The sequence below is a fragment of the Oreochromis niloticus genome, linkage group LG10 (assembly GCF_001858045.2).
Source record: "Oreochromis niloticus isolate F11D_XX linkage group LG10, O_niloticus_UMD_NMBU, whole genome shotgun sequence".
Classification (NCBI taxonomy): domain Eukaryota; kingdom Metazoa; phylum Chordata; class Actinopteri; order Cichliformes; family Cichlidae; genus Oreochromis; species Oreochromis niloticus.
Window position 1 is genome coordinate 11419759 of NC_031975.2, and position 25972 is coordinate 11445730.

Here is a 25972-nt window from a genome sequence, read left to right on the forward strand (position 1 = left end):
ACAGTTTTTATATTGACATTAAATACTTTTGTAATAAGAGAAATGCAATTGCTTGCAGTCCCATAATGTGTCAAGTGTAGTTGAGTAAATTTACTTGTTGGCTAGAGCATTTACCTTTAAAGAATGAATTGTGTCACATTTAATTTTAAAATCAACATTACAAGAATAGTATTACAACACACAACTATGTACACTGACTTTTCTGCTCAATCAAAGCCCATTTTCCCAACAGCTACGCTGTGCAAGCAACTCATTGTTTATTCTGTTGTTTCTGTCCTCTTTAGGTAGATGATCTAAATCCTTCTTCTCCATTTCCTCAACAACCTCCCAAATCCTATCACCTGCCATGTGCCCACATAATCTCTTTCTCACCTGTTCAAGCAAATTAAAATGCTTCTGCAAAGGTCTGAATTCACATACATAATGAGTATAAATGCCATTTACCCATGAAGCTAAAGTCCTACAGAAATAACATTCCTCAAAGTTTTCATTAACAAATGCTGCGGTGTTTTGCTCTCGCATAAACCCTGAGGAGATAATCCATTTTATTTCTCTTCAACCTGCTTCTTCTGCCAATCAATACACCATGTTGCCGTGAAATTTGTAACGATGTTATTCTCTAATTCTCATTGGTATGATTCACATATGACAATGTACCTTGGACAAGGAAAATAGGACAGTTATAAATAACAATACAGTCTGAGATACTCACCCCAATACTCACCAGTGGCTTCTGCCAAGTTGCTCACTCCAATAATGTCAGGGTGTAATCCTCACCACCAAGGAGGATTTCAGGTGCAAAGTAAACCTTAACCTGAAACACTGACCTGTCCAACACATCACACTGTGACGAGAAGAGGAGAGAGCAAGTTTATTCAAGACACCGACAGGCCAGAGCTGTACATTAGTGCTCATATTCTAATTAATAGAAGGCAAACAGGTAAAATAGTAGGAAAATATATGTTGGATGCCATTCAATTGGATTTAATTTGCTGGCCTCAAGCTCTGATTTAATTTGCTGCTTTAAAACAAGGTAAGTTGGAGTTCATCTGTACCTAGGTATAAAATAAAATCTTTTTTTTACATAATTATTGTGCATTTTTTGAATGTGACAATAATTATTGCTTTTAACACAAAACGTAGCCTAATCAGATTTGCCCTACTGTCACATGATGCATTAAAATTACTTTCTTCCAGTTGTTTGCCTCTACGAGCTAAGTTGCAGTGTACATCTGTGTCGGTTCAAGAAATTTACCAGGTAAGCATCAAATATTTGTGACATCAATACAGCTTTTGACCAAATGTGAAATACTCTCATGACTTCCTCTCCCGCCTCCAGGGGCGTAATTTCCAGGGGGTTTAGGGGGGGTTATGACCCCCCTCCACCAATAATCAGACCCAACCAATATAACCCTCCCAATAAAATTATGAATTATCTTGCATAAATAGGCTGTTGATTTTCTTTACTCATTTCAGTTATTACCAGCAAAATAGTTGGATGTTTAATCATCTTGGAATTTACCCAGATTTATTTATTTATTTAGACAGAGATCTTGACCCCGCCCCAATGTTCAGCACAAAGTTACGCCGATGCCTGTCTCTGAGTTATCATGTTAATATATGTGTTTTTGCAGTACATTATAAAGTCAGTGCTGGTGACACTGAAGCATAAAAATAATTAAAACCTGAAAAGTAATTATAAATACCACCGAAAGAGCTACATTCAAAATTAAATGGGTCAGCAATAGCATTCAGTGGCTATACAGAATCAACAGATAAAAATCTGTATTGGCACCATCAGGGTTTCTTCCTTATATGCATAGCTATGTATATTTGCTTAACAGAGCTGTTTAAGAGCAAGGAGGTCATGTATATGTAAATCCCCGGTATCAACAACCAAGATTAATTCGATTATGGCGGGTGTTGATACCTACGACACAGCCAGCAGTATCACAACAGTGTTACAGTATTTGTGAAGTGTACCAGGTCAAGCCAAATCCAGTCATCCCTTTTTTATTTCCTGTCCCATTTAGCTGCAGGGGCAATATTTTCCTAGTTTTTTTTATATATTTCAGTAGAAAAAAAACGTCCAACGTCACAGTTTAATGAATTAATCTTATCTTTAGTCTTTGAGGGTGAACAATCAAAGGGTTTTGGACGAACACTTAGCAATAGAGGAAGCTTAATTCAAAGAACAAATAAATCGCTTGAACTGTAGAGTAAATAAATGTAATAAATTTAGAGCTCAGTTTATTGACAAGCTGATATTACTGATCGATGTTAGTTATCTGCCGCCGATGTACTGTTATCAGCATTTATGATAGCCGTTGAATAAAAAATAATAAAGGAAGAAAGGGAAGAAGAAACATGCTTCAACCGTGTTATGGGTGTTGATGTTTTATAGTTTGTCCACCACAGAACATAAATGTTTGCAACGCCACAAGCATAACAATGAGTTAATCTGAGCAGCCAGTCAGAGCATAAATGAGTAAATAAATAAGAACCCATACCAAATGTTAGCAAAATCTGTTTTTGCTTCATGTGTGTGAAAGAAAACCGGTGTAGAATATTGGATTTTTAAATCACCAAATATCTGTGTCGTTCTCAAAACTCTTATTTCACTTTGGCATAGATTTATTCATTGATTTATTACAAAGGAGTAAAAAATCTATTGAATGTTTGGAATAATAATGTCATACTTTTAATATGAAATTTTAATATCTGCATCCGTAAAGCATATTTTGCAGTTCATGTTACCCCTAACATAAATCTACACCATCTACATCACTCTATAATATATAGAGATTTATGTCTATATAAAATGCAGGTCCCCTAAATCCTTTGCCTGTGTGACTGTATCGTCATGCAGCTGTAGCACCCGAAGTTTAGCAGTGTCAGAAGTCCTCATCATTCACTTTTGTCATTTGAACAGCAGGGTGCAGCATATAACAGCATTTTAATATTTTCACCATCAATGATTCTTACCTACATACAACATACCTAAATGGATATAGAAACAGATAATAGATTTTTAGGATCATTGTTTAGCGTTTACTTAAATTTAAGATGGCACACAGCTACTCCGACACTACCCCGGCAGCTTACAAAGGAATAAGATAACTTATTCTGATTCACTTCAACCTTATCGTGATGAGCTACTCACGCCCTGCATCACGATGCCGCCATTATATCTTTATTAGATAAGAATGTTGTTGCAATGTTTTTATCCAGTTAAAATTTTATGACATAGTTCATGTGCTGCAAAAACAGTTCATCTTTGTTTTCACCAGTTGAGCTGCTTGATATATCCAAGCTTGTTTATTGCAACCTTCAGGCACTGATAGACTGTTTTTTGAAAATTTTTGATAGTACATGATGACCATTTTATGATACCATACCTTGTATCATGATTTGTGTGTGTCGTGCAAATAAACAGAAATGTTACCCAGTGTTTATTAACACTTAAGTGTTAACTCTGGCTATTTTTCCCCCCTATTTTACTGTGCTTCCGTGTAATAGAGAGAGTTTTCTTTATCCGTCTCATTAAAGAATTTATGCTTGACCTTTTCTCCAAGCTCACTTCATTTGTTTAGTTGCCTTTAATTAGCCAGTGCCACATAGCAGAGTAATGACTGACACTGAAATTGGGCAAATAATTTTTAGAAGGGCAAGTTCATGGCTTTGACATTTACTTAATTTATTTACAACCGCAAATCCCCAAAAGTAGGGATGCTAACAAAAATTTATAAAAAACAAACAAACAACAGAATTTAATAATTTTTAAATCTTGTAAACCCATACTTTATTCACAGTAGACCATAAAAAACACTGAGTGCTTAAACTCAAGCATTTTACTATTTCAAGAAAAATATGGGCTCATTTTGAATTTCATGGCAGCAACACATCTTTAAAAAGTTGGTACTAAAAAGAAACAGCTGACTAAACACTGAAAAACTAATTAAGTTAACTGGCAACAGGTCAGTAACTTGATTGGATATAAAAAGCACATCTTAGGCAGAGTTTTTCAGAAGTAAAGATGGGCATAGGTTCACAGATTTGCAAAAGACTACAGATTGTGTAACAATTTCAGAATAATGTTCCTCAATGAAAAACTGTGAAGATTCAAAATCTAGAGATATCGCTGTATGCCAGGAACAAGGCCAAAAACAAATATTGGATTACTGTGATCTGCAGGCCCTTAACAGCATTGCATTTAAAAAAAAAGGCATTACCACTGACTGGGCTCAGAAACACTTTCAGAAATCACTTTCTGTGAACACACTTCACTATTCCATCCACAGATACAAGTTAAAGCTCCATCACTCAAAAAAGAAGCCATTTGTGAACATGATCCAGAAAAGTAACCTTCTTCTCTGAGCCAATGCTAATTTCAAATGGACCAAGGAAAATGCAAAACTGTTCTGTGGGCAGAGAAATTGAAATTTGAAATTCTCTTTTGGAAAACATGGATTCCACATTCTCTGGAGTAAACAGGGGAGGCACCATCCAGCTTGTATTCAGCTCTCAGTTTAAAGGCGAGCACTTCTGATGGTCTGGGGTGCATTAGTGCTTATGGAATTAACAGCCTGAAAATCTGGAAAGGCACCATTAGTGCTGAACAACAAATGCTTCCATCCAAACGGTGTCCTTTCAGGGGAAGGTCTTGCATATTTCAGTAGGACAGTCCTAAACTGCATACTGCATCTATTACAGCATTACAATAGAGATGTGCCATCAAATCTATATCTGCCTCAGTTTTTTTTTCTTAAACTGTACATTTTCTCAGTTTAAACATTTGATGTTTTATTTGGTCTATTTCGAATGCATATTGGTTTATGAATGTATGAAAATCATTGCATTGTTTTATTTGTATTTTAAACATTGTTGCAACTTGCAATATGGGTTCTATTTTTTGTCAGAATATTTATTTAAAATTGTACAGAATTGTAATATAGTCTAGTGAATGATATGGGAGTTTTCAAGACAGTGTTACAAAAGAGACTGATCTTCATTAGCTACCCCTTCAATGTATTAAAATCTTATTACCAGCACTTTTAATAACATTTTTGTTTTCATTTGCCAGACAAAGGTGTAGCCATGGACATCGGTGGCTTGGAGACTGTAGTGGCAAACTCTGCCTATGTGTCAGCCCGTGGCAGCATGGATGGAGCTTCAGCAGCTGCACTGCGTGACAAAAAGATGCGTGCCAGACTGAAACTCCCACATATCAGAAATTGTGAACACATGAAAGCAACACTAGACACCACCTTTGACAGCATGTGTGTCAAGCAACCCATCGGCAAGCGTCTCTTCCAGCAATATCTGGAGAGTGATGCAACCCATAAAAATGCTGGAGAGCTGTGGAAAGACATTGAAGAATATATCGTGTGCCAAGAGAAGGACAGACTGCAGAAGGCTCAAAAGATAGTCAATAAATACTATCAATCAGCTTCAAAGAATTTTTGCACTTTCCTAGAGGAGAAGGCCATCATTCGAGTTAAAGAAGACCTCAAGAATGTCCGTGGTGACTTATTTAAGGAGAGTGAACAACAGCTGCTCAAGCACTTGGAAAAAGTGGCTGTAGATGGCTTTAAGAACAGCATGTACTTCCTGCGTTTTGCTCAATTCAAATGGATGGAGAGCCAGCCGTTTGATGAAGAGTGGTTTATGGACTTCCGGGTACTGGGTAAAGGAGGTTTTGGCGAAGTGTTTGCTTGTCAGGCAAAGGCAACAGGCAAAATGTATGCCAACAAGAAGCTAGACAAAAAGAGGCTGAAGAAACGCAAAGGCTATGAGGTAAAATGCTAAGACTTCACAAAGCGGCTCATTGTGTCAAGAAAGCATTCAGAGTTGTAATGAACATATACAGCTAGACATGTGTTTTCAGCAATGGTTGATTTGCTCTCAGCACAGGCTGCACATGCACATAGCTTTATGTACTTTACCTGCAATCTTAAAGTTTTGAGATCAGAAATCAGAATCAGAAAGTTAACCTTCAAAGCGTCCTTTGAAGTATACAAAAGCCATTATGAATAGTATTTGTTACTTCTCTAGGTTTCCTGGAGTAGTAAGACAGAATGTCATATAAGGGGAAAAAAGGGCAATGAATCTCTCTGGCTTACATGGACCTGTGTATAACAATCTATTATTAATTTCTAGAAGTAAAATAGGCTAATACAAATTATCTGTTTGGTTTGACATTGGATGTAGGGCCTCCTGACATTGCACATTCTTGGTTTTGTTGCGTTAATCATGTTTGCTAATGTTTGATTTCTCTTTAGGGAGCAATTGTGGAGAAGCGCATCCTTGCAAAAGTTCACAGTCGGTTCATTGTGACGCTGGCTTATGCCTTCCAGACCAAGACAGACCTTTGCCTGGTTATGACCATCATGAATGGTGGTGATTTAAGGTGCTAGATCAAAATCAGTTACAGCAAAGATATTCACACATCAACCTAAACACTATGACTAAAAAGTCAATATTATTTCCTTTCTTGCAGGTTTCACATGTACAACGTCGACGAAAAAAATCCTGGTTTTGATGAGAAGAGAGCATGTTTCTATACAGCTCAGATCATCTGTGGGCTGGAACACCTTCATCAGCACAGAATCGTATACAGAGATCTGAAGCCAGAAAATGTACTTCTTGATGATGCAGGTAAGGAATTAAGTCTGCAACACTTAATCTGTTTTCCATTTGTCTGTTTATATTGTCAATTCACTGCCAAAATCTTTTAATTTCTGTCCAAACCTGTCCTGAGATTAGGGTTGTTTTTTTTGTTGTTTTGTTTTTTAAAGACAAATCACATGCAGGTAGTGCCCAATCACAAAGCCCTAAATGACCAGCGTGTCTTACTGTAGTAGGTAAATGATGTCCAAATTCTTTGTTCGGTGTCCATATGCTACTGCTGTAATCAAAGCCTTTTTACTTAGGACATGTCCGCCTGTCAGATTTGGGTCTGGCTGTTGAACTTCCACCAGGAAAAGATACAACTTCTGGATATGCTGGGACTCCAGGTAAGTCATTTAACTCCTGTTATACCTGAAGATAAAGTTGCACTTATCAGCCTCCTTAGATACACCTTTGATATCAATTTTAAAATCTTATGTTCCCTTGTTCTCGGGTTTGTGCATTCACAAACTTGGGTGAATGCCCATCTGCCCACATAAGCCTTTCAGGGCTGAGGGGTAAAAACTATCATATTGGAGAAAAAAGTGTAGCCTTTAGGTTAATGCTGCCAGCTCAAACATCTTTACCAACATGAAGACTGCATTTCTGGACTTGTGTGTGAAACTGTGTTACATGTTAATACAGGTTTCATGGCACCAGAGCTGCTTCAGAAGAAGCAGTATGATTACTCTGTGGACTACTTTACTCTGGGAGTCACGGTGTATGAGATGATTGCTGCCAAAGGACCTTTTAGAGTACGAGGAGAAAAGGTGCTTTACATACATCCTCTCTTCTCCTGCTTGTCCTTCTCGACTGTCGGTTCTCTCTGCCTAATAAAACATATATAATGTTGTTTCTTCAGGTTGAGAATGAAGAGGTAACTCGCAGAATTCTAAATGATCCAGTTTCTTACACACCAAAATTCAGCAAAGAATGCAAGGACATCTGCGAGGGCCTGATGGAGAAGGACCCGACTAAACGACTGGGCTTCAAAAATAACGAGTGCGCAGAGCTCAAGAATCAGCCATTTTTCAAAAACATTAACTGGGGACGTCTAGAAGCAGGTGATGAAAAAATATCATCGACAAGCACACATATTTCCCAATTACATGTCTATTAAAAAACAAAAACTTAAAAAAGAAAACGATGCAACAAAAAGATGCTCATTCGTTTATCTTGTGTGTTTCATCTAAAGGAATGGTACCGCCTCCATTTGTCCCCGATCCTAAAATGGTCTATGCCAAAAATATTGATGATGTGGGTGCCTTCAGCACAATCAAAGGTGTGGTCCTGGATGACAAGGACGCCGAGTTCTACAATGACTTTGCGTCTGGCAACGTCCCAGTACCCTGGCAGGAGGAAATGATTGAGACAGGTGTGTTTGGAGAGCTGAATATCTGGGGAGAGAAGGGGAAGTTGCCCAATGACCTTGACCCTAATTATGTGGAAGCCAAAGGGGGGGGATGTGTGCTGCTTTGAATTTAGATGGAAGCGAAACAGATATACTTCTAATTTTTAAGATCAGTAATTTGTACAACAATCTGTTATTGATGTATTTAATTTATATTATATTGTTATTATTTATGTAGAATTTGCATGCAAATATTTTATCTACTTATAATGTAATATCTATAGTATTTATAGAATATATAGAAAAGTACAGCATGGTGAAATAACACAGCTGAAATATAATGTTGTCAAAACATATGTATGTTGCACTAATTGCATTGGTAAGATTTTTATGCAGTAATTATAGAAAAGCTAACTGTATAGAAATCACATGCAGTGTAATCTGTATTGACACTGTAGTAATATGTTTTTATTCTTTATGTATTTATTATTAAGAAACAGGATTTAAGTAATTATTACAGGAAACATTTTAGATGGAAGAGTTAAAAGCAATCAATAAAACCTTCGGAAGGGAAAATGTTGGTTCTTTTCATTTGTAACTTTCTGGCCTGCATTTGAATTTATATGAATATATATGGTGACAATGACAGTAAATATAGCAAATGTCCAGCTTGTGCTTATGACAAAATGGGGAAGAGCCAAAAAAATTACTTTATTTGCCAATGTGAATGGGACACCAAATCTTCCATCCATCAGTGTCTTTGGACTGTGGGAGGGAAGCCGGAGCATCCAGAGTGAACCCATCTAGTCAGAGGTAGAAGTTGCAAACTCCACATAGAATGGCCCCAGCCTACAATCAAACCCAGGACCTTCCTTCTCTAGGTTACAGTGTTAACCAACACAACAGTACTGCCCGAGACCAAATCAGCAGATTAAATTTCATTACACGTTTACCAGCTGCAGCAAAACTGTGTTGACATTTCACTGATTATTTACTGGCTTCTCCAAAGTGGGCTTGTTCTTACTGAGAAAAAGAAAGACAAGGATTTTCTAGAATAGTTGAAAAAAATGAATGACTCACTGTCGGTCAGGACAGTGTGTTACTGTCTTGAGTGGAACACGTTTCTTACTGATGCTGACCTTAATTACACCATTCAGCGTAATTATTGAAATAAATTATTAACCATCTGATAATGATGAAAATCATGATACAAATTTGATGACTTGTTCCCCGAACAAACCTGCAATAAATCTGTTTTCTTTTTGATGTTTTAACCAAACCCTACATCAACAGATTATCAATTATTTTATCTACATTTCTGAAACTCGAATGATTTTTTCTGTTGCATTTACCTTGATTAACGCAGGATAAGAATAATTGATTTTCCTTCAAATGAAAATCCATGCTTATCCAACCAGTTAACCAAACTCGCATGTTTTTGGTCAAGAGGACACCGAAGAAGATGAAGAAGAAAAAAAACAAAACACAAAACACAGAGAGAACATGCAAATGCTAACAGTTAATGCAGCTTACCATTTAGTGAGGACAAGTAACTATCAAAAATGCAAAAAAAACAATTGTTTGTGAACAATTCAATATAAAAGACAAAGACCAGAAGTACTGAGAGAGTGCAGATCTCCACCAGAGCCGCTCATTGTCTGGGCAGTACTTTTTAGGCAATAGTACTGTATTTGTATCTTAGTTTTTCTTTGTTCTTTATAAACTCTTTCACTATGTTACATTAAAATTTCACAAATGGAACATTCTATTCTTTTGTACAACATTGAAAACTATGTTATTGAGAAGGTATAAATTAAAAACCACTGCCATAACTTTCCTTTCTAATTAAGCCTCATGAAAAGTTCTTGTTTCATTAAAAAACAAAAAACAAACAAACAGGTATGTATTTCAATATGTTCAGCTTTGGTTACTTCAACTATGTGATATTTTACAAGATAATTGGAAATTCATGTATTATTAATTGTTTATCAATTGTTGTTCTATTTTGCAATGTAATGCTCTTGAAATGGATTGCGTGTTACCTTAACATGCAAATTTTCCACAATTTTTGCAATCAGTTTTGGAATATACGTACTTCAGAGGAAATTTAGCCTTGTACAGAGAAAGAAATTTAAAATCAATCACCCTGTAACTTTAATTTTACATAGCAAATGTTGCTTGACAGGACGATGAACCTACCACTATGTTGGAAGTTTTGTGTTGTCATTAGTTTAGCAAGTAATCAACAAACAAGCGCACCCACACGCAGACACACATGCTGTCTGGTTATGGTGATTGCCTGTGGAAAAAAAGAATAATGTGCGAGAGAGAGAGAGAGAGAAAGAGAGAGATAGGGAAATGTGGAGTACCGTACTAGTAAAACCAGTACTGACGCAGTTACTTCATCAAAATTTTGGTACCTTCAACACACAAAACCTGACCGAGGTTTAAATATGCTGCATTGTTAAATGGCTTTTGCTGAATTTACTACATTACCAAACCACATGCGAATCATTCTCTAAAATTGAAACAGAGGATATTTTCAAAAGTTTTGTTCAGTTAAGTAATATTTTCAATTATGAAAGTCATTTAAATAGACAACCAAATAAAATCACTTCAGATAGTCTCAAGCTACACATGCGAATTTTGTGCAGAAGCTACTGTTACAGTCACATCTTCTATGTAAAATTTCTTTATAAATGAATTTACTTCCTTACTCACTAATTTACTCGAAGCAAAGCAAACCGTTTCAGAGCAAATTCATCCATATGTCAGTATATTACTAATAGTAGATGGTGGCTGGCACAGTCAGCTATGGAGAAGCATGGAACAATCTATGCAATTCAGCTTATTAATTACAGGTCAATTAATCATTAGATAACCACAATGTACCTGATAAAAATCACCACACACCCATACACACGTCAGAAACAGTGACTGTGCTTTGATTTTGGCTATATTTAGATGTAAAATAATCATCCAGAAATAAAGTTAAGGAATGTCTCATTTACACCTTATCAGCAGTTTTGTCATTAACTGAATGACTGCGCTGCTCCCCATTGACTGCTTCTTTATGACATTTACAGATCTCTCCTATGAACGGTGTGGAATAGGAAACCCTCCCTAGAAGCTAACTTGGATTTAAATACATTGCTCCAAATGTTGTTTCACTGTCAAAGTTGAAAGCCAGGGGTACAAAAGCATGGCACATATCCAGTAATTACAGCTGAAACGTGAAAGGGATATGCAACGCTTGCAGTAAATTAACTTGCTATAACTAGGTGAAATTTAACACCTTCACTTAAAATTGTTGAAATAATAAAAATAAAATTGTATCTTGAATTATTTTGTCTTGAATAAGAAAATGAAGGGGTTAGAGTTAGGGTTGATTTTAAACATCAAGTCCAGCTACTTCTGATTTGTTTAATTCAGTTCAATTTTCCCTTTAAGCAAAGAGGTCAGTGCGGACACAAGTAAATCAGTATTTAAATTTATAGAGAGGAGGGCAGGGAGATAAAACATTAACAAAAGATTAAAAGTGTAATTCCTCTTCAGTACTGTAAGTATATGACAGTACTTTGAACTATGCTTTTGATTGCTGGCGGCAAAAGAGAATTCTCATTTGATAAGATACAGACTTTCAGGGGTGATTTGAAGTTTCTTAGAAACTAAGAATTGCTTGAGTCAAAGATGGTAAACATCACCATTCATTCTGAGAAGCCACATTCAGGGACAGTCGGGGAGATTTGCAAGTGCAAAAAATTAATTTAAAACAAACATACATTTCATACATATATTATACAGTACAGATAAATTCTGGACTTTTTTACATTTCCATACATTTCTTCCTCATGTGTAGACACTAATGAATTACAATGTTGAGTTGTAGCAGCCAGGCCTTTGCGCAGGTTCTTTTAGGTGACAGATCTGGACTTTTTCAAGCTAACGTTTCAACAGAACAGACATTGTTGGATTGATATGCTGTATCACTTTAAAAAAGTATTTACAAATGTTAGGAATTTAAACGGGTCTTTTTTCCTGCTGCAGACTTGTTAATGTTTAACTAGTGCTGCAAAAAGATACTTTTCTGTCCTTTATAAATCACCTAAGCAGCTTCAAGTGTTTGCTTTACTGTTAATTCATCAAAATTAAAAGTTACCAACTCCTCAGAAACAGGACACAGACAGAAGGACAAGATTAGGAGATTAACAAAAAACTGTAACTGTAACTGCTGCAAAACATTATTCTTAATAATACGAACAGTTAATGTTTTATGAACACGCTCCTTGTTTACTTACATTTCAACTTGCAACTTGCCTACCATGTGTAATGTCATGTCTTTGGGGTGGGATTAGCACACTTATATTGTAGCTACAGGCTATAAATCAATGCGGATATAGTCCAGGTACCAGTTCATGAGAAAAAATATCCCGAGTCAGTTCTCACACTCCCAAAATGTGTATCAGATACTGAAGTTGCAACTAGAGCTCCTCCAATTATTATTACTTCTGCTAATTATTAATAAAAATTACTGCCAAGATGAACACGCTCATTGAAGTCGTAGCACTTTTTCTAAGTTTTGTTAGTTGGATATTGACTCTTATAACACTAGAAGATCAGCACTGGAGGGATTCCAGTCAAGACGGGAGTGTTATATTAACTTCTAATCTCTATGAGAACCTATGGATGTCTTGTGCAAGTGACTCAACGGGGAACTATAACTGTCGTAACTTTCCATCCCTTTTTGCTCTTCCAGGTAAGTAAAGTTTTAATTTTTTAAATAATTTAATTAGGTAATCCCAATTACTTGGGATTATATGCATAGCTTGCATATTCTCATATATGTATTTTTATTCTCTTGATGATTTAGCAAATTTTACAATCATACTGAAAGAAATGCTTTAAACCTAATATGAAATAATAATCAAATAATCTTCATAAAAAGCCAAAAAAAAAAAAATCCAATATCTGCCACAGGCTGTAATCTGAAGGGGTGACAGAAAAAATAAACAGCATCTGTCCAATCTAAACAAACTTTTTGCCAAATTTCTCATGTAAGTTTATTTTTGTCACGTGTATACGCAATGTTCAAAACCATTTTAGGGTTGGTGGTACTTCACTCCATTACAGAACAAGTAAAACTTGTTTTTAGCAATGCTCAAAGATAACATGCTCATTTTAGGCAATTTAGTTTAAAACTGTTTGGAAGAGAGTACATTTTGAAGTTAAATGCTTCTTTTATTCATTACCAAACACTGGGATTCTAAAAGACTAATACTGAGTCCGTCTGGTTTACAGACAGGCAAGCAGGCTTGACTGAGGGTCATAATGCAACTATGCATCCCCATTACCTATTTCCACAGCTGTTACCATCCTCCCTTGTAGAGAGAGTGAAATGAGGAGCCAAAGCATGGCTTGAATCCCATCAATAAATAGTTAATAACATTGGCACAGGAGTTAAAGCAAATGGCAAAAGGTGACATGTAGCTTTAAGTCTACAGACATTGGTAAGCACCTCTCTGTGGTCCCGTAAGTTGGGTAACATTTTGAGTCTTTGAAAAGTTTGAATAGAACTCAGAATAAAGGGAATGTTAAGTGGGTGAGCTGGAATTAATCACTAATTTGTACTTTTTGTAGTATCTTAGTGGGAAAATTTTCTGACACATTGAGGCTGGGCCGCTAACAACTTCAAGATTGCGTGGGAACATAGTTTGGAGATGAACGTTTACGTCTATTTTTCATTATAAACCCAATAGTGGAAGCTTTTGCTTTATTTCTGGGCTTTCACAGTTAGATAAAGATCAGGGTCACCCTTCCAAATCGATACTGGAAGGAATTTACAGTGGATGGTAAGGTTATCTCACCCCATCAACAATGAAAACCTCTAAATGTCCTACGCAACTGACTCTACAGGAGTTAATTATTGCCGTGATTTCCCATCTTTGCTTGCGCTTAGTGGTATGCGGTCAACACATAAATGTTCTTGTTTTGTTTTTTAAGTTTTATTAAGTTAAGTACTTATTATTAATCAATTAAGTATTCATCTGGCTTAGCTACTCAAGCCCAAGACTTTCCAAGTAAGATTTTATCTTAAACCATCTTAAACTATGTTGTAAAAATCAGCTCTTGTAACAGAGCACATTAAAAAATCATTAATAACAAATAATTAAACAGTCTGACCTTAAATGATACACAACGGTAATAAAGGTTGATCCTTTTTATGAATGTTTTCATCAACATTTTACTTGTTCAGGGTGTGTCTGTCGTTTACTTGTCTGGAAATTTCTACTGTACTAAGTACTGGTGAACTGAGTAACTGCAATAGAAAATCCAGAAAAAAACAAATGCAATAAAAACTTTGACTGACTTATAATTAATTAATGCCCATTCAGCAATTAGCATCTACTTTGGTTTGTATTTCTTAAGTCACTGTTTAAGAATCAAGTTATACGATGTGCCATATAAATATTCACCATATCAAAGTGATCCAAAGAGAAAGAGTTTTGTAGTACTCAAACAGTTATCAGTCTTGCCTACAATCCTGAGGCACACATTTCTATACTATATATTCTGGTTGATTGTGTCGCGGGTTCAAAATATTGGGGATGGATACAGGAGGAAAACCAAAATAACAACACTGGCTGGGTCAAGTCAAACGATGATTTTAATGAACACACGTGTGGGAGATGAACACTGCACGCAGACAGCATAAGATCTCTCACCGAAAACCACACAACAATAGTTTTTATGAAAATCAGGGTATTGGAACGCCCCCTCATGCGTAAAGTAGGTACAATACAATCAATGTTGACAACTTTTAACACATTAAAAGAACATCTTCTTCTTCCCGAGGCCAGATCCTTCCCGGTAATCTTCTAACTCTGCTTATCCCCTGGAACAAACAGTCTCTCCTGCAAGCATAATCAAACAGCTACAAGGCTTTGCAGATTGTTATTTAAATATTTGAACTCTCCCCTACACATGAGTTTAACTACTGCTTGTGTGTGTGCGTGTGTGCCTCGACCTCAGCATTCACTCTGTCTATAAGGACAGAGGCCAACTCTTCATGTGTGCAATAACCTAACTGAAACCATACATGTAATATGTTGAATAAATGTTCTAATCAAATGCCACTACTCAAAGCTTAATAAAAAAATATAAATGAATAAAGGATCATGATGAATAACATGGTATATGTGTTTTGTAAGCATGTGCGGCCTTCTACGCTCTGAAAAATGAACCAAGATGGGCTGTCCAGCCCGGTCACAAGATCCGCCTAGACCTGAAAGGATAAACATTTCCTGTTCTCTGAAACAACAGATGCTTTTACAATATGCTGACTATTTTATCAGTTGTGAAATGTGGAATAATTTACATTGAAAATATTTGTGGTCTGCCTGAACTTAATCAACTCATATCATTGTGTCTGTCCTGTGAGATTCAAGGTGGAGCCTCTCACTGACATTTTAAACAAATGAAAATATGAGGGCAAGAATTTTTTATATGAAGCTTAATAGAAACAAACAAAAAAAGCTTTTTCTAAAGTTCTTACCAACTTACTGCTTAAATCTTTGTTTCTTATTTATATATAATCATACGGTACACAAACTTATAAATCAATATGTTATTCTGTCTTTTATTGTTTGCACACAGGATACATTCAGGCCTCCCGAGCACTGATGATTACTTCAATTGTGTTTGGGTCGTTTGGCCTGGTGGCTACGCTTGTAGGAATGAAGTGCTCGAAAATAGGTGGTGAAAACTATGTTCTAAAGGGGAAGATTGCTGCAGTCGGAGGAGTGTTTTTTTTACTGCAAGGTAAAGACTTGGGGGTGGATGCAAGATCTATGAAAAAAAGGAATGAAAAAAACCCTTTCATTTAAAACAAGCATTTTAGTGTTTGCTTGTGAAACTTTTTGCCTGATTATTTGAACCAGACTTACAACTTGAGAAATGCAACCTAGCCTCCATGAAGTCATGTGACAGATTTAAGACAGTTCACACTCCCAACTGAAACCTTTGCACAAAACACCTGGTTAAATATAAACACGCCTGGTTCTTCGATTTCTACTTTTCAGAAGACAAGCTATCATATCACCTTTATATAATGGTTTACTAGTTCAAAAGGTTATCCTTACGCTAACAAACCTGCTGATATAGGACCGTCATTAATAAGTTTATGCATTTCAACAGCACTATTGGTTACCCCATTTAAAAAACAGTGTGTGAACCCAGTGATAGGATCATCTCATTGACCAAAAAGTATTTTCCCCTGTATTTTAAAAAGCTATATTTCATATATACCTTTTTCATTTAACAACATACTTTTAATTTACATAATTGATATAGTTTGCTGAACTACACCTTTTTTTTCAAGTTTTTTAAAAAGGAATAGTCCTTTAAAAAATCTTATGCAATATTTAGATGGTATCTTTGTTGCACAACTGGCCTAATGTTTTTCAACTTGACTTTTTTTTTATAAAGATATGTGCACTATTTGTGAATTTAACTTGTTTTTGCATTTTGTAGGGCTTTGCACCATGATTGCCGTGTCTTGGTACGCAGCAAACATCACCCAGCAGTTCTTTGACATTCTCTACCAAGGGACAAAGTAAGTCAATATAATCTGCATCAGCTGAAAGCACATAACATAGATTAAAAATTGTTATTATTAAATAAATATTACAATCAAAATGTTATATAAATAAATATTATTGTTTGCAGGTATGAGCTTGGAGAGGCGCTTTATATTGGCTGGGCTTCAGCTACGCTTGCCATTTGTGGAGGCTCGTGCCTGCTGTGTTCCTGCGGAATTATGACTGACAATGAAAAAATGTGAGTAACTGTTGCTGAAAAGTTTAATTCGCCAGACATTGTATAACAGGTGTATAATTAATATAATAAAATTAAACGTGCCTTTTGTATTTTAGACCGTATCCAGTCCAACCATCCTCCAGAGGACACGTGCTATCAACTGTGGCACCCTCTCAGTCTGTACCAAGCAACTATGACAGAAACGCATATGTCTAAGAAGTTAATGTGTAGACAGAAAAGTCAGCGGATTCAGAATCTTTCTGGAAGAGACAATGACAGAGGATTTCTTTAAATCACCCTGCCGTTCTTTGTTCAGCTGAGACACCTGAGTTAGAAAACACACAAACACTGCAGATTTTCTTTAACTCGCGTGGGCAGCCATGAAACGCAGGATCTGCGTCTCATCTCTGTCTGCGTTTTTTATTTATACTTTTCTGTGTGTCTGTATGTGTGTGTGTGTGTGTGTGTGTGTAAAGATAGAGTTATTCTCAGAACTCAGAGCTGAGGTTCCCTTTTTCTAAGTCTGTATCTTCCAAAACAGAAAGAGGAAGCTGTAAGTTGTTTATCACAGAAGAGTCACGTAGACGTGCTTAATGATCAATAAAAGGATACATTTCATGTTAGCTGATCACAAAATACACGATTTTCCTTTGACAGACAATGATGAGTAAAAAAAAAAAAAAATCTGGTAGCATTTATACTGGAAAACACTAATTCTGAATAGAATTTTGTTGATTATTGGCTTTATGATATCAATCGTTAAATTACGTGTTTTTAATCCTTTAACTACATGTCTGCTGTACATGAACTTGTAATTATTTTGTATTTATATTGTAAAAATCCCCTTATTATTCTAAAAACATAACTACTTAGTTACATTTCAGTCATGACTTACATAATGAAAACTGTGACAATACAGGGAGTGCAGAATTATTAGGCAAATGAGTATTTTGTCCACATCATCCTCTTCATGCATGTTGTCTTACTCCAAGCTGTATAGGCTGGAAAGCCTACTACCAATTAAGCATATTAGGTGATGTGCATCTCTGTAATGAGAAGGGGTGTGGTCTAATGACATCAACACCCTATATCAGGTGTGCATAATTATTAGGCAACTTCCTTTCCTTTGGCAAAATGGGTCAAAAGAAGGACTTGACAGGCTCAGAAAAGTCAAAAATAGTGAGATATCTTGCAGAGGGATGCAGCAGTCTTAAAATTGCAAAGCTTCTGAAGCGTGATCATCGAACAATCAAGCGTTTCATTCAAAATAGTCAACAGGGTCGCAAGAAGCGTGTGGAAAAACCAAGGCGCAAAATAACTGCCCATGAACTGAGAAAAGTCAAGCGTGCAGCTGCCAAGATGCCACTTGCCACCAGTTTGGCCATATTTCAGAGCTGCAACATCACTGGAGTGCCCAAAAGCACAAGGTGTGCAATACTCAGAGACATGGCCAAGGTAAGAAAGGCTGAAAGACGACCACCACTGAACAAGACACACAAGCTGAAATGTCAAGACTGGGCCAAGAAATATCTCAAGACTGATTTTTCTAAGGTTTTATGGACTGATGAAATGAGAGTGAGTCTTGATGGGCCAGATGGATGGGCCCGGGGCTGGATTGGTAAAGGGCAGAGAGCTCCAGTCCGACTCAGACGCCAGCAAGGTGGAGGTGGAGTACTGGTTTGGGCTGGTATCATCAAAGATGAGCTTGTGGGGCCTTTTCGGGTTGAGGATGGAGTCAAGCTCAACTCCCAGTCCTACTGCCAGTTTCTGGAAGACACCTTCTTCAAGCAGTGGTACAGGAAGAAGTCTGCATCCTTCAAGAAAAACATGATTTTCATGCAGGACAATGCTCCATCACACGCGTCCAAGTACTCCACAGCGTGGCTGGCAAGAAAGGGTATAAAAGAAGAAAAACTAATGACATGGCCTCCTTGTTCACCTGATCTGAACCCCATTGAGAACCTGTGGTCCATCATCAAATGTGAGATTTACAAGGAGGGAAAACAGTACACCTCTCTGAACAGCGTCTGGGAGGCTGTGGTTGCTGCTGCACGCAATGTTGATGGTGAACAGATCAAAACAGTGACAGGATCCATGGATGGCAGGCTTTTGAGTGTCCTTGCAAAGAAAGGTGGCTATATTGGTCGCTGATTTGTTTTGGTTTTGTTTTTGAATGTCAGAAATGTATATTTGTGAATGTGGAGATGTTATATTGGTTTCACTGGTAAAAATAAATAATTGAAATGGGTATATATTTGTTTTTTGTTAAGTTGCCTAATAATTATGCACAGTAATAGTCACCTGCACACACAGATATCCCCCTCAAATAGCTAAAACTAAAAACAAACTAAAAACTACTTCCAAAAACATTCAGCTTTGATATTAATGAGTTTTTTGGGTTCATTGAGAACATGGTTGTTGTTCAATAATAAAATTATTCCTCAAAAATACAACTTGCCTAATAATTCTGCACTCCCTGTATAATATCAATTACGGTCATAGGTTCCAGGACAAAATCTGTTACAGTAAGTAAATTTTGATGCAAAAGTCGCACTGCAAACTAAGCACACAGTTGGTATATTTTGTTTTCTAATGGTCCCATGCATTATCACAATAACAGGACGTGTGGTTTCATCCAGTGGGGTTTTTGTGTTTTGGGTTTGTTTGTTTTTTTGCAGCAGCCACTTGAGTAAAAGGAATGAAACAAACATAAGCACAGAGTAGCTTGGCACATAAAGTCTATATTTTCACGTCACTTTGTTGATTTTATTTTGATTTTACACATTTCTCAAGATTTTTGCATGTTTTTTTACACAGATATTTACCAGTTCACAGTAATCGAATGCCCTAAATTATGAGAATGTTAATAAGTTTATGATTTCTGCTAGTGATGCTCAGTGGTGTTTAGCACTGGTGACGTTGTTGTCATTATTAACTACTTTGCACAGTCAAATAAAGGGACATTCACAGAACTTGCTTGCACAGCAGCTTTTCATTTGAATGTTTAACTCAACAAAGAAAAAGCTCAGAGCTCAAATCTTGTCATATAACCCACTTAATAACAGTACTTTCTCAGGGCCCACTTTATTCTTTAATGCCCATTTTAGTTTGGCGACACATTGTGTTTTACATTCTCACATAATATAGATTCAACACTTTAAAAATGCCATTTTCCAGGAACAAAAAGTCACCTTTGGAGTATCTCACAGTTGCAACCTGCTGGAAAGCTGTGATGTCACATCTGGGATTTGGTTTACCCAATGAGAGTCAAGTAACAGTTTGCTGATTGGTGATAAATAATTTAAATGTAAGGAAGAGTTTAAAATATAACATTTATAGCATAAAGTCATATAGAGCACTTTGGAAATTCCTGTTGACAGAGTTTTGGTTTTGAGGCTCATTCTTAACAGGTTGTTTCAATATCTCTTCCTTTTCATTACTTAATTGGTCACAGTAGCTGCATCACTGTAAGAGTGAAAGTAATCCACTGGGTTTTCAGTTCCTCAGAAATGTACATGAAAACATAAAAATGTACTGAAACATTGATTTATGCTACTCAGGCCAAAGTGTTTTCTTTAGCAGGGGTGTGTTTTTATGGGACTTTGAGGGATACTATATCAAGTCTATAGAAGAAGAAATCAAAAGGGATGGCCGTATCACTTCAAAAATACTAAATTCACGTGTATTTCACATCCTTTGCCCCCTGTAAATTAATTTGTTACATCAAGGACACACACAAGATATAATTAAGGCTGTTTTATGGAGAAAAACAACAACAATGTTTTAAAACAAGCACCATTTTGCACAGAAAAGTAAAGAGCATAGTTTTCTTGTCAATCTTTAGGCGCTTCATTTGCTAAATTGTCCAGGTTCTGTCCATCAAAGCGGATAGCATGCCAGCCTTCAGTGACAGTGAGGTCCTGAGCTCCTTTAGCAGCATAAAAGTCTCGAGAGGGAGTGTTCCAGTTTAACACGGACAACTGCAGCCGCACACACTGCTTCTTTTTCCCAATCTGAGCAAATAAAAAAATAGTCCTGCGCTTAATCATGCACTATTACCTCGCTATAACACAAAACAGCTGAAATTAACCAAAACAGAAGAAAAAAATCAAAAGCGTCCAAATGCAACAAATCAATTTAAAAAATATGTTTTTCCATACAGCTACAAAAACAGTCTTACCTCTGCAACTTTGCTCAATAAAGCTGTACCAATGCCATTTCCTACAGAGGAAATCATTATAAACATGATAAGGTAACAAATACATCTAGATTGTTATATATATATATATATATATATATTTATACCACAAGAGATATTGTACCTCTGAATTCTGACATCACATACAGGTCCTCCAAATATACTGCTCGCCCCTTCCATGTACTGTAAGTGTAAAAGTAAAGGGCGTACCCGATGACTGTGAATCCTATATGAACAAAAAGAGGCAAATATTTCAAAGGGAAGTAAACATTACGACAAATATCATGGAAAAACCTCTTTCTTCCTTATACTAAACTACACTTTTATGTGGACTGCTAATGTAAAAGACCGCTATTGCTAATAAGGACTTAAGATATAAAATTTAAACTAAAATAATCTAATGCTGACTGTGCAGCTGTGGTGACGTGAGCTAGGAAGTTCCTAATTACATAGCAGCATTGCTTTGTCTGAGCAAGGTTTATGTTTGTTTCTAACATGTGAAAGAACAACGCTTATCTTAATTTTAGAAGGATTAGCCTCATCTGCCACTGTTGATTTATGAGGTAACACTTGTTTAGTCATAATTTGTCAGACATGTATATCTAAACAGCAAGGCCAGAAGCCTTTTATTATACTGATAAGATCAAGTGTGGCAGACAAGGAAGACTACAATAAAAACAAAAGGCCATGATTGAACATTTACCCTCATTAGACTTATGCTCTTCCGGTACTTCTGCAACGAGGCATTCAAAGAAGGGGTTCTGGCAGAAACCATCGCGCTCTAGCTCTAAATTGCACAAGAAAAAGTTATCCATATAGACATGTTTAATCTCTATTTTAACAGCAATAAAAAGCTCTCAAACAAGAAGAAACATCAAAAACATACATGTGAGAAACTGAATTCTCTTTAAAATTGTCTCTTCAATAATAGTTAGTGACACTGACATCAATTATTTTGAGTAGGAGAAGCATCAGGGTCTCTATTAAGCCAGTTGTGAATGACAGTCCTCTACTGTAAATTTTTCTATTAGCAGGCTTTTACTTAAAAGGATGCTTTTGTGTCAAGCCTGGGGTCACAGTGTGTCGTCGACTTATGAGCACTATAGAAAAACACAAGATATCAAAAGTTCACCAACCTGGATGTATTTGTTTTTCTAAAGACACTTAGTAATCCAGCTATCTTTATCTTATAATAAAAGAGAGATTGGATGTATTTCAAAAAAGCTGCATGACAGTTGATAGGGAAAAGTACACGAAGAATTGCAGATATACACTTATATCTAAGGGACCTAATCCTAATCTCCTTCAGTTAATCATTGTTGGACTAATAACCACTCCTTCTCACTGAGCTGCAGTTATTGTTTCAGCTAATAACTGCATCTAATGTATGAATTATATAGTTATATATAAATTCATCATTCAAGGCAGCTAAAACACATTTTTAAATACCAACTTAACTAAAGGTACAGAAGGTCATTCCATTTTTTTACGTTATTTAACAGCAAAAAAAAAAAAGAAGAAGAAAAAGAATGTTGTACTCATGAATAAATACTGTTATCTTCTAACGAACTAATGTTTGCTGGAAGATTAATTCCAAGTTCAATTCTAAACTTTAAATTCATCAGCTAAAAATACATCAGAACAGGTTTGGTGAAGCCACCATGTTGCCCAACCATCTTGAATACAGTGACTGGCAAGGAAATTCTTTAAGACCAGCCCCTGTTTATCATAGGGAAAGTGTTATTTTTAGGACACTCTAACCTAACGTTAGCTGGTATAATGTTAGTTGTTTTTTTTTGTTTGTTTGTTTTTAGGTGTTCACCTACTGTGGAGGCAAGTTTCAAAATCAAGACATGATCATACCTATAGTTTTTGTTTTTTTTTATCAGAGAAAGGAAAGAGACAACACTACCAGCATCTCAGAGGCATTTCAGAGGCTAACAGCAGCATCAACTGCTCTACAACTCAACTCTCACTGTCATCGGACAAATGTTTCAGTCACTCATTGACTCATCTTGAACTCCTTTCACCAAGTTCTACAGCCTTCTCCAGCATAAATAAATGTGGAAACATATTGACAGTTGAGGTAAACAACAGAGATGAACTACAGCAAGAGTTGTTTGTCCTACAGTGACCACCATAGCTAGGATTTTGCACTTGAACTGGGCAGCATATGAAAACAGAACTCAACTGACTGAAATCTGCTATCTATTGACATCTAGTGGTGAGCTGTACCTTTAAAACGTTAAATTCTGCCAGGTTCTATGTCATTAATCTCTCTGGTATGGCTTCATGAGAAAGGTCATATGGGACCATAAACATGACACATGACAGTTACTGTCATTTGCATTATTGTTGTGTGTAGGGCTGCCACAAACGACTATTTTGATAGTCGACTAGTCACCGATTATTTTTGCAATTAGTCGACTAATCAGATCTAATCACATTGAATGTACAGCTTATTGCACCAGCATGCGTCTGCTCTTATATAACTATCATTAGCTTACAGCTTGAAGTGTTTAAGGTATGTGCTAACTAAAAATAAAGACAAGATGATAGTTTATTACACTTTTAATGAAATTTGCAGATTGTTTCAATGAAGTTTAATAAACTCAGCCGTCTGCTCCTTGCTATCTAAAATATAACAGGACACCGGAGTATATTCTCGAGCATCTCACACTTCTAATAATCAGTTGTCTGCTTGACGTTTATTCATCTGTGCAAAAACTATAACTTTATTTCTCAGCCAAACCAATTTACTCAGGAACAAATAAAATACTAAAAAAAAGCCAAACAATAACATTTTTAAGTTATCTAAGTGACTTATATTACATGTTTAACCTGAGTAGCGAAAGATGGCGGTGAGCTTGAAAACGATTTGCTGGGAGTCCGGTGTTCTGACCGACTCTAATGAGCCTAGAAACCCGGCTCGCTATCGAGCTGGTGGGTAACAGACGTCTCCGAAAACGTCGGAGCGCTTTTGAAAATATGTGGTGTCTTGATAAACTGACCAGATATTTGAGGTTTACACAGCTACATTCTCACCTGAAAATATGTTAAACGTTTATTTTGTGACCGAGAAAGAATAATAAGAGTAATATTAAAACTAACTAGCTGCCGCCATTGTTGACAACTGCGCTGGGCCGCGCTATGAATTCTGGGACACAGTTTCTTCTTCTTCGGGGTTTAACGGCAGCTGGCATCCTTGTACATGCAGTGCTGCCATCTTCTGTTTCAGTCCGTTATTACACTCTTAAATATTACTACTTACTCCTGCGTCTTTTGGGATCTTACAAAGCTTCAAACGACGTAATCGTGACTAGTCGACTAATCGTGGCAGCCCTAGTTGTGTGTCCCTAAACTGTTGAGGCAACAAATGAAAATAAAAGTTTCCTCTACAACAATCTCAGAAAACCTTCTTTCATATTCTGCCATAAACAATTTAACTGTTCTCTCTCTTTTTGTTATTTGTGTTGTTTGATGTGTGGACATACTGCAAATCAATTCCCCATTGGGGACAATGAAGTTACCATTGACCTCTGACTATATAATTATAAAAAGAATAAATACACAACTTTCATATTTATGTTTCAATGATTTTAAAGTGTTTACTTTTTAATAGTGGGGTTTATAATGATGATTGATTATGATAATCTGATTGTTGGGAGTTTAACCCTTGCCAGTTAATAGTGTTGCTATTAACTGTTAATAGGTGCACAGGTGAACTTATTAACTGTAAATATGGCTGCACTCCATTAAAGGACTGTGGGCTGACTCACTTCCAGCTGCCAGTCATTATATAAGGATAAACTAGGCTAGTTATTAACAATGATTCATCATATTATATTAAATATGCTTTTGCAGTCGGTTTAAAAACTCATCATTAAAAGTTATACAGAAAAAAACGGTATGCTTTTAGACAAAAAAATCTTTACTTTCCGTAACATTTAACTAATGGGAGAATTACCTTCATGCGAAATCTTCACTTGGTCAGGCATCTTTTCATAAATCGCCAAATCCTGAAAAACGCCGTTTTACTGTTATGTCAACTGAGAAACACACTGAGGAGAATCATTAGGAAACAAAATCTAACATTTCAGATATCGCGCTAACGTTTAACAGAGCCCTGTAGAAGTACTGTGAAGTGGGAAAAACAGAGATAAGTTAACTATAATTCACCATTATCATCCTCGATATGTCTTTGCAGTCTTCTTTCGCAGCACACCGTATTTTGAAATTCATATCTACAGTAATTGCAGATTTTCAGGGGGGGTTTGCCAGAGTTTTCAGCTCTTTAGCTACACGCTAAAAAAAAAAAAAAAAAGTCTGTACAGGAAGCGGCTACCCTTTGATACTTCCGCCTTCAAAATAAAGGTCAAAATAATTTCGAACTTTAAAAAAGATATTATTATTATTGTTGTTGTTGTTGTTGTTGTTGTTGTCGTCATCATCATTATTATTATTATTACCGTTTTGTATGCCTTTCGATTTGGATAAGGCAATAACGCTTTATATGAGCCCCATTTTACAACTACCAACAACAAAATTTCGCACAATTAAGAGCACTTACGTGCATTTAAAATAGTACAAGTACAAAGTACAAAAATATCTGCCTGCTCCTTTTCAAACAAACCGCACACAAAGACAGTAAAAAGTAAACCTCCAAAGTAAAAGTTGCAGTAAACTTAAAGTGCTGAACCACATAAACGAGCAAATTGCTTAAATATGAGCAAATTTCATAAGTTCGTGCTTATATTTTTGTTTGTTTGTTTTTTAGGGTCCTTAGTCATTTTGCTTGAATATCATTTTTAAATCTTGGATGTGTAATCTAAATAAACATTTAATTAGTACCTATTTAAAGGTACTAATTAAATGTATGGTACAGGGTATGATGACTGCTATTTAAAGCAGTCATCATACCCTGCAGAATTAGAGACAGA

General features: G+C 36.2%; 3 protein-coding genes across 4 annotated transcripts; 2 read left to right on the forward strand and 1 right to left on the reverse strand.

Annotated features, from left to right (window-relative positions):
- The first annotated feature begins 698 nt into the window (after positions 1-698).
- grk1b (G protein-coupled receptor kinase 1 b) lies at positions 699-9856 on the forward strand. The gene is made up of 9 exons (XM_003456840.5): positions 699-1033; positions 1198-1258; positions 5084-5796; positions 6282-6409; positions 6500-6657; positions 6933-7016; positions 7315-7439; positions 7532-7733; positions 7865-9856. Exons 3-9 carry the CDS (start codon positions 5098-5100, stop codon positions 8146-8148), a joined length of 1680 nt encoding a protein of 559 aa, XP_003456888.1. The 5' UTR covers positions 699-1033; positions 1198-1258; positions 5084-5097; the 3' UTR covers positions 8149-9856.
- A 2550-nt stretch (positions 9857-12406) lies between these two features.
- LOC100692754 (claudin-15) lies at positions 12407-17542 on the forward strand. Its single transcript, XM_003456835.5, has 5 exons — positions 12407-12776; positions 15674-15838; positions 16550-16631; positions 16745-16855; positions 16951-17542. The coding sequence occupies exons 1-5, from the start codon at positions 12560-12562 to the stop codon at positions 17048-17050; spliced, it is 675 nt and encodes a 224-aa protein (XP_003456883.1). The 5' UTR covers positions 12407-12559; the 3' UTR covers positions 17051-17542.
- A 2032-nt stretch (positions 17543-19574) lies between these two features.
- Positions 19575-25371, reverse strand: sat2b (spermidine/spermine N1-acetyltransferase family member 2b). 2 transcript variants are annotated; one of them, XM_003456844.4, is made up of 6 exons: positions 25212-25370; positions 25000-25051; positions 21736-21819; positions 21157-21258; positions 21015-21055; positions 19575-20847 (listed from the first exon to the last, which is right to left on the reverse strand). In XM_003456844.4, the coding sequence occupies exons 1-6, from the start codon at positions 25272-25274 to the stop codon at positions 20668-20670; spliced, it is 522 nt and encodes a 173-aa protein (XP_003456892.1). In that variant the 5' UTR covers positions 25275-25370; the 3' UTR covers positions 19575-20667. The 2 variants fall into 2 exon arrangements, with proteins under 2 accessions (XP_003456892.1, XP_013120565.1); XM_013265111.2 differs by lacking the exon at positions 21736-21819 and having other exon boundaries at positions 25212-25371.
- Between the last annotated feature and the right edge of the window lie 601 nt (positions 25372-25972).

Bases quoted from the DNA above. Each gene is read 5' to 3' on its own strand.
- grk1b (XM_003456840.5), top strand. From the start codon at position 5,098: ATGGACATCGGTGGCTTGGAGACTGTAGTGGCAAACTCTGCCTATGTG. The intron at 6,658-6,932 runs GTAAGGAATTAA...CTTTTTACTTAG, and splicing joins TGTACTTCTTGATGATGCAG to GACATGTCCGCCTGTCAGAT. The intron at 7,017-7,314 runs GTAAGTCATTTA...ATGTTAATACAG, and splicing joins TGGATATGCTGGGACTCCAG to GTTTCATGGCACCAGAGCTG.
- LOC100692754 (XM_003456835.5), top strand. From the start codon at position 12,560: ATGAACACGCTCATTGAAGTCGTAGCACTTTTTCTAAGTTTTGTTAGT. The intron at 15,839-16,549 runs GTAAAGACTTGG...TGCATTTTGTAG, and splicing joins AGTGTTTTTTTTACTGCAAG to GGCTTTGCACCATGATTGCC. The intron at 16,856-16,950 runs GTGAGTAACTGT...TTTGTATTTTAG, and splicing joins ATGACTGACAATGAAAAAAT to ACCGTATCCAGTCCAACCAT.
- sat2b (XM_003456844.4), bottom strand. From the start codon at position 25,274: ATGAATTTCAAAATACGGTGTGCTGCGAAAGAAGACTGCAAAGACATA. The intron at 25,052-25,211 runs GTGAATTATAGT...GGCGTTTTTCAG, and splicing joins ACATATCGAGGATGATAATG to GATTTGGCGATTTATGAAAA. The intron at 21,820-24,999 runs GTAATTCTCCCA...TGTGCAATTTAG, and splicing joins AGTGAAGATTTCGCATGAAG to AGCTAGAGCGCGATGGTTTC.